Here is a 7,954-nt window from a genome sequence, read left to right as displayed (position 1 = left end):
ATCCGTGCTCAGTGGAAATAAGGTGACTGGCGCCATAGTGTGGCGCGATGGAACATTGCACGAGTGTGAATGCCAGTTGTGTAATAATCATCTGATCCTGATCTGTTATTAAAAGGGGCTGAGGGTGAGGGCACTGAGGAGGAGAGAGCAAGGTTGTTTTTTTTTTAATTTAGCAAATTATAATGGTGCCTCACTGACATATTAAATGTTTTAAATGTCATAAAAAAAACATGACATTTGAGACCCCCTCCTATTTTTCCACTGCACTCCACTCGATTTCCTTCCAAGCCTCTAACCTTTAAATAACACAAGTCAGGCGATGGTCCCATGCAATTAATGCTAATTACTGGTTTTTGTCTAAAAAAAAAACCCAAAACGAAGTTGATCCCGTGCGTCCGAGCGCACGGAACCCAGCACCAGCACTTCTGACTTCATCCATCCCATTTCCTGGACCAGCTTCCTGAGGGAGGCAGGGCTAGAGGAGCAGGCATGGGAAAGGTCGCCCCACTCTCTGTTTTTTCCGATTACATCGATTCCGTTTTAAAAAGAAGGCCGATACGAGCCGTGCTGCGCAGAGCCGTGTGGACCACCGCAGTGCGTAAAGAGCCTGGTGAAGCAGTGAGGAGACGAACAAGGCTTCACGAGAGAGAAAGGTGAGGAGTCTCTAGAGGAATGAGAAAACTGTTGATTTACGTGACTATAACTTTTATTCGTGTAATTTCTCTATGAGTGAAATGCAGTGTGTTCACCCAAAGTGGCTGACAAACATTTCTTCAGGTGTCTATATATAAGTTCTGTCAGACTTTTCATTCATAATTTGTGCCCATTATTCGTGTAGTGAATTGCAGAGTGTCTTTTTAAACTTTCGCAACTTTTAAAGTTCCAGTCAAACTTCTGTTGTATTGAATCTGTCTTTCAATACTTTATGATTACTTTTCAAATATACATAATCTCATTATGTATAGTATTGGCAATGCATGTATTGGTATTTATTATTTAACCCTACTATAAGTTATGTTATAATATAAGTTATATTATTTAAATGCTTCAAGTAAATCATATATGATTGGAAAGAAACACACACAGCAAATCAAATGACAATTAATCGTGTTACAGATACAAGTATTGAAAGATTTACGCAGGCTGATATATCAGAAGTTTTACTAGTACTGTAAAAGTTTTAAGTTTCAAAACATAGTGATTTTCACTTTTGGTCGTTGTGCTGTCATTTGATCACCTTCTGTATTACAACAGTGAATTGCAGTGTCTTAATACTTTAAAAACTTTTTGAAACTTCTGTAATATAAGCACAAATTAGTCTTTCTATACGTTTTAGTACTTTTTAAATAAACATAATCTTATGTTTATTATTGGCATATTCTTTATAATATTGCTTCCCAAAATCAAAACAGATAGAAAAACATCAACAGCAAAGCAAATAATTAATAATTGTCATAATGAAGTAGACTTAAAGGCCAATAAAACACATTTTACTGGAACTTTAAAAGTTGTAAAAGTTCACATCTGGTCATTGTGCTGTTATTTCGTCCACCTTGTGTAATCGTTTTACAAATTGCAATGTCTTGTAAAACTTATATAACTATTTTGATAGCCTACATAAGTTTCCTTTATTTTTGCAACTAATAATGATTTGATTTATTCTGGTTGTTCTTTTCAATAACGGATTATTTATTTCAACCCATATAATAACTTAGAGTATATGGCAATAATACACCTATTAAGATTAATGTTATTTATAAAGTAATAATGAAAAGCCTACTGTGATTTAGTGTCTGTGACAGTAATTGTTTCTTGGTGATAGGACTTCATTGTATTGTGTTTATACATTATATTAAGCACTTACTGGTTTAATTTAATCAATTTTCCATGTGAACTGGTATTCGAATCTTTGTTGTATTTTGAGGTGATAAGAATAATCCTCTAGACTTGAGGATAAGTGGATCAGTGTGGTTTTAGATTTTATGATCCCTGTCAGTCCATTGTCCACCGTCTAATCCTGTCAGAAAAGTTAGTGTTTTCTTTATCAAGGAAAGTTTTTTTTTCTCACAGGGGAAGAAACAACAGAAAAACATAAATAGTCTAAACAAACAGACAAATGTCACAGTGGTGCCTTGACTCCCCCAGACAGGATGTTTGTTCAGATGCGTGTGTGCGTGCGTGCGCGTCCACATCAAGCTTCCCGACAAGCCACTGACGGTGCCATTTGTCACTAAAAGTTTCCAGCAACTGCTGACTCAAAATGTCATTAAAGGAGTTTATAATTTGAAACTGCTTTAAGTCACTCATAAACCCACCTTTAAAAATAGAATGTATAAGATGTAAAAGTTTTAAGGGGCCTCTCTAGGACTCACTTAATCCAGTTTGAGTGTGAACAGTGAGATTGTACAGTGTTTCCATTCATGCTAAACAACTTTAGTGCCATGTGGTTTTGTTTTAGTTCATTTTAATGTGTAGGGGCTTTGTTTTTTCCCATCTTGATGATGGGGAGTTGGAGCCCACCCGAACATCAACAGTGCAGTGAGCTCATGGAAGAACTAATAGGAGCCTACAGTCAAAGTCAGATACACTCGTAGTAAAAAAAAGTATAAAAGACGCCATTATGTTGAATAGGTTGGAGAAGCTTAGCTCATTTGCTGCTTATAGAAATAATGAAAAACGTGTGCGTTAGCAAATTTGTTAAGGAAATAAAACATACAGGTTAGGTGTTAAGTAATGCATCCAACCCAGTGTGTTCAGTGATGTGAATGGAAGGGTTGGGAATCTAAAAGACACACATAACAAGTACAGCTATGCGGATGGAGCTGGGTCCAGTCACCTGACACAGCAGCTCCCAATTTGAACTAGCAGAAGAGAGGGTAATTTGAAGTTTTGTTTCATAACAGTTTGGTTCCACGAGGACAGACCTGACCCTCAGTCACGAAAACAACCCACAATATTTGTAAGAATGTTTTGATGAGCTATTGATGAAACTGTTTTTCCTATCATAGTTCACACATTTAATATCTACGCTGGAAATTTCTATTTTGAGCCTCAGGCCATTTTTTCTTATCTTTATTCAAAAGTGTGGTCTTTTAGTCTGAGAGCGGGACCCATTGATTCCACATTCAGACTTAGTAATGCGCTTGTTCTCAACTAACGCATGCTTGTACTTCGATTTGCTCCGCTTGTGCTCAAAAAGTCGTTTAGATTTTCCACGTTCTAGCTACAGCTATTCTCTTAAAGGTTGGGGAATTTTGACAAACTTATTGCACAAAAACGTCTAAGCCCAGAAGAAAAAAATCCAGGGGGGAAGTACTGAAGCTGAAAAACACCCCAATGGCATAATTCCATAAACGTTGTACTGATTTCTACTTGTTCTCCAAAAAAAGAAACGTAAATATTTTGCATCCTTAGTTATATTCTCCAAACATTTTTGTGTCAGCATGCAATCTGTCAAAAGTTGGAAGAACTGTTTTGACATTATCTCTGAACTGTCCCATAGAAGCAGAGGATGTCCAGAGCTGACTGGTCCTTCCTGGAGCATCTGCTGGAGGAGGGCCAAGAGTACTCGACAGGCCTCGGCCGTATCTGGCTCACCGTGCTCTTCCTGTTTCGTATGTTGGTGTTGGGAGCTGCTGCCGAATCTGCCTGGGATGACGAGCAGGCCGACTTCGTCTGCAACACGCGCCAACCTGGCTGCACTCCCGTGTGCTACGACAAAGCCTTTCCCATTTCCCACTTTCGCTACTTTGTCCTCCAAGTGATCTTCGTGTCCACGCCGACCATCTTCTATTTCGGATATGTGGCTATAAGGGCCGGAAAGGACAAGGAAAAAGAGGAAGAGGAGGGTGGCGGAAGTAAGAGAGGAGATGGGAGCAATAAGAAAGTGACCAAAGACAGTGCAGAGGAGAAGGAGAAACCAGAGGAGGGGGGGAAAGGTAGAAAAGCTGAAAAGGCTACTCCTGAGGCCCCTAAACTGAAAGGCAGGCTGCTGTGTGCGTACGCATTAAGCATCATCGTAAAAGTCCTCCTGGAGGCCGGCTTCATCGTGGGGCTGTGGATCCTCTACAACGGCTTCATCATACCAGCAAAGTTTGAGTGCAACGGGTTCCCCTGTCCTTACACGGTGGACTGCTTCGTCTCTCGGCCCACGGAGAAGACCATCTTCACCATCTACACTCAGGTGATCGCTGCCGTCTCCCTTGTCCTCAACCTCTTCGAGCTCCTCCACCTCCTTCAGCTCGCCATCTCCCACCAGCTGGAGAAGCGCTACAGTGCTAAGCGGCGAGAATACCTACCTCAAGTACCTGAGCAAGTACCGGCCAGACAAAAGACTCCAGAACTTCAGGCGGCGGTGTCACAGTCTTACACAGCAGGGAGTCACACCAGCCTCCCCATGCAGAATGAGGCTACATGCCACTCCAATCCCTGTGAGAGCGACCGGGATCTGGCCGCAGAAGCTGGGAGTGACCTGCTTCCTAGTTATGTGAACTGCATGGGCGCAATGAGGACGTCACATTCGCCAAGAGTCCATTATAAAAAACAAGTGCATCACACAGTTAAAAACACTAAGGGTGGCCATAAGGTCCAGTCCAAGCTGAAACATTATGTTTGAGGCAGTCAGATGTTGTTTATGACTATGAAAGCTTTGTTTGGTTTCTTGCTCTTTTTTTTTTACTTATTAGTGGTATTCTGCACATGACCCTTGGGTGTCAGGAGTGCGGGCCGACAACTCGAATAAGGGAGACATGAAGAAGAACAACTATTGCACTGTGACCCGCGATGCCTCAGAGGCAGGTAGACGTTCAGCCAGAGATTTACCAGATAAATGAGGCTATTCAAAACGCAACATTCTGAGAACACTCCCCAAGGCAAAGACGATGAACACTCGGCTATGAGAAGATTACAGTCATAAGATGCCTTCAAATTGCATTTAATGGCTTTTGGTGCTTGATGCGACAGTGGAAAAAAACACTGCAGTGGGGGGTCCGAGGGAAACCGTGTGAGTGTGTATGGGAGGGAATGCAGCAGAGGCAGATTTAAGCATATTCCTCTGAGATTTGCACTGTAACCCATGGTGCTGTTTGAAGCCCCCCCCTCTCTTCTCCCCACGGCTCTGTCCACACTGTGGAATGTACTGGTCTCTGGGTCCTCGCTCCAGCTCCCAAGAGGATAATGGCTGCGTGGACACAGGCACGCACGCACGCACGCACACATATGGACATACAATGTACTTTTCCCCTTTCACCCAGTGTGTTTTGGCCACTTGAGTTGAGGATGTGGAGTTGGAAGTCATGGGAATTCTGGCGTAGTGTGAGACTTATCTTTTCCAGTATCAGTGGTATTTTATTTATGGAGAAAGCAGGAGCGAGAGGACCACAGCACACATCATCACTGCCGCTGAATAATGGAGGGAAGGCGAGCATCCAGTTTGAAAAGCAAACCTTTCAGTGAGCTTGAGAGAGTTGAGAAAGTAAACGAGTGCATTTGTGATTGCACGGTGAATGGACTGAAAGAGGTACAGAAATGTGCAAGTTCAACAACAGGAAATGACTAATTATGTGAAAACTGTATTTAATGTTTAAGCTATTGTGACAAATTGTTAATATTTATTATTTTGAATAAAATAAAGTGTAAACTACTATAAATGAATGATGACACTGTCAATTTATCAATTAAGGATTATATATTCAGGAAATAAATTCCCCCCTAAACAGTCACCTACTGCAATATTTGCAATCTATACAGAGGCTCTATGTGGTGATGGCTTTATTCCCTTCTCTCTCTGAATGCAGGGATGAGATTTCCATGAGGAGGAAAATGTCTCCCAAGTGTGTGTTGCTTCTTTGTCCAAGCCGTACAATTTCCACTATCCAAATACTGTCACAATACGGAAGCAATAAATCACTCAGGAGAAGGCGCTTTGGGAATAATAGAAAGGCCAATGTGTGGAGAAGTGGATGAGCCTCGCAGAGTATCATAAGCATAACCTGAGGAGGGAAAAATATCTGTGATTTAATGGTTGTTTTCAAATCCACAGCTCTTGGCGGTAGAGAAGAAAGGCATCAATTATATGCCAGTAAAAGTTCATACCAGGTGGAACAGCACTTTGTTCTGCCTCTATTTGATATCCCCTGGCCACAGCTGACACTGCTAACACCGCTTTCTGTGGAGAGGAGCTGATAGAATCCAGCACCTTCGACAAAGGTGCTCGCCCGGGCTCCAAATGAATGTGGCCATATGTCTTTCCAGAGATGTGGCTGCAGCCCTCTGCAATACGGCACTCATTTCCAGCAATTTACAGAACTGTCTCCATGACGATAAGCAGTTATCTATGGCAGGAAAGAGGGTTTGTGGGAAATGTAGGTGAGGCAGGCTCTCATACAGGAACTGTGTGGAGCCGACTAAAACCAGCTGAAAAGCAGAAATCAGACTCTGATTGTTTTTTCTTTTGCAGCAGTTTTTATCTAAATGTATTGTGATTTAACAATAGAAAGACTATCTGAGTACTCAGAGAGGAATGTGTTTTTTGTTGTCGGCAGCCTCTCAGTGTGTCGAGGATAAATTGGCAGAGAGAACAATCCAAGCAGAGCCTGCCGGAGCTGCCCAGTTCAATGCCTGTTCACGAGAACTTGGCTGGCATTCTCGTGCAGCCTTGTTATCTCAGTCCAAGTGGGTGGGAGGGATGCTTGTGCGCTTGCGCGAATGCGTCCATGTGACCGGTCATGTGTGTTTGCTCACAAAAAAGCCAGGGGGGTCACGGAACAGATTGCACACTGTGACCTCATATAAGCCCGGTCGCTGCCAACCAAAGCAGCGGAACGGCAGAGTTCCCTTTACTTTACCCATCTTCCTATAGGCGATGGAGCCGAAGAGGCCCTGCTCTGTTCTTTTTGTGGGGGAACTCTCACCTCCTGTTCACGGAAGCAAATATAAACCTCCAGGATGAAAACAACAGCGAGTGCTGCTCCAACTCTCATTTTTGCCCTCCATTGAAATTGCAGCCCTTTTATAAAGCTCACTAACTAGTTAATGTTTTAACTGCATGTTTCTCTGTCACGACAATAGGACATTAAGAAAATGTTCTTCCATTCACCGGTTTTATGAGTCACATAGTTTTTGAACGATTTTGAGATTCAAGCTGTGCTAAAGGAGGAGTGGGGGTCATTTGCTGGAAAGACCCAAATCTGTGCGACAGGTCATCCTTGATACATCCAAACTGTGGGAACACGTTTCCCGACATTGTTGAAGTCACAGCTGATGCATTTCCTCACTGTGTTGGTGCTGTTGATCACACACAAAGAAGCGGCAAACCTGCAGAGTCGTAAATGAGTGGACACACACATTCACGCACAAGTTCTTAAGATTGTAAAGTCGTTCCAAGGGCCATCAAACAGGCTCCAGCTGGTCTTACATAAGGACAACCCATGGGTTGAAAAGCAAATCTCAACTCAAATCCCTACACCCTGTGATAAGACAATGTATCATGTGATAATAGAAATGTCTTTTCTTCCAAATGATACTATTTTGTTTACTTCGTTGTGCTGTAAATCACATGGCTCCTTAGGGCAATGTTGGAACAATGTTCACAACAAGCATGAAAGCAGGAAATCTGCATGAAGTTAACACTGACCAGAAAACCATACTTAGCTAATTATGCCACAGACCGTTCTCCACAAAACCAACCTCTTTTACCACCTATGTAAGAATCATGTCAAACGGTACATACACAGTCCATGAATGACAACCAATAAAGTATAGCAAAAACACACAATAACAGCTGGCGTATCTACAGCCCCAATTTACACGCTAAGGAAAAGCAAGGAGTTATGACTAACAAGTAATGATAAGCATCTTTATTGCCTTCCCCAAGGAGGTTGTGTTTTTTCGCCCCCTGTCCATTCGTTTGTTGTTTGAGTGGTTTGCTTGTTTGTCAGCAGGACTTTGCAAAACC

At 42.2% G+C, this 7,954-nt stretch overlaps 1 protein-coding gene across 2 annotated transcripts; it reads left to right on the top strand.

The window, feature by feature from the left end:
• Window positions 1-509: 509 nt before the first annotated feature.
• On the top strand, window positions 510-5,652 carry gja4 (gap junction protein alpha 4). Of its 2 annotated transcripts, none has more exons than XM_035183588.2 (2): window positions 510-653; window positions 3,503-5,652. In XM_035183588.2, exon 2 carries the CDS (start codon window positions 3,512-3,514, stop codon window positions 4,613-4,615), a length of 1,104 nt encoding a protein of 367 aa, XP_035039479.1. In that variant the 5' UTR covers window positions 510-653; window positions 3,503-3,511; the 3' UTR covers window positions 4,616-5,652. The 2 variants fall into 2 exon arrangements, with proteins under 2 accessions (XP_035039479.1, XP_035039480.1); XM_035183589.2 differs by having other exon boundaries at window positions 513-653; window positions 3,506-5,652.
• Window positions 5,653-7,954: the final 2,302 nt, after the last annotated feature.

This window comes from Hippoglossus stenolepis, chromosome 17 (assembly GCF_022539355.2).
Source record: "Hippoglossus stenolepis isolate QCI-W04-F060 chromosome 17, HSTE1.2, whole genome shotgun sequence".
NCBI lineage: Eukaryota > Metazoa > Chordata > Actinopteri > Pleuronectiformes > Pleuronectidae > Hippoglossus > Hippoglossus stenolepis.
Note: the sequence above shows the minus strand (reverse complement) of the source record. Positions and strands in the feature narration are given on the sequence as shown.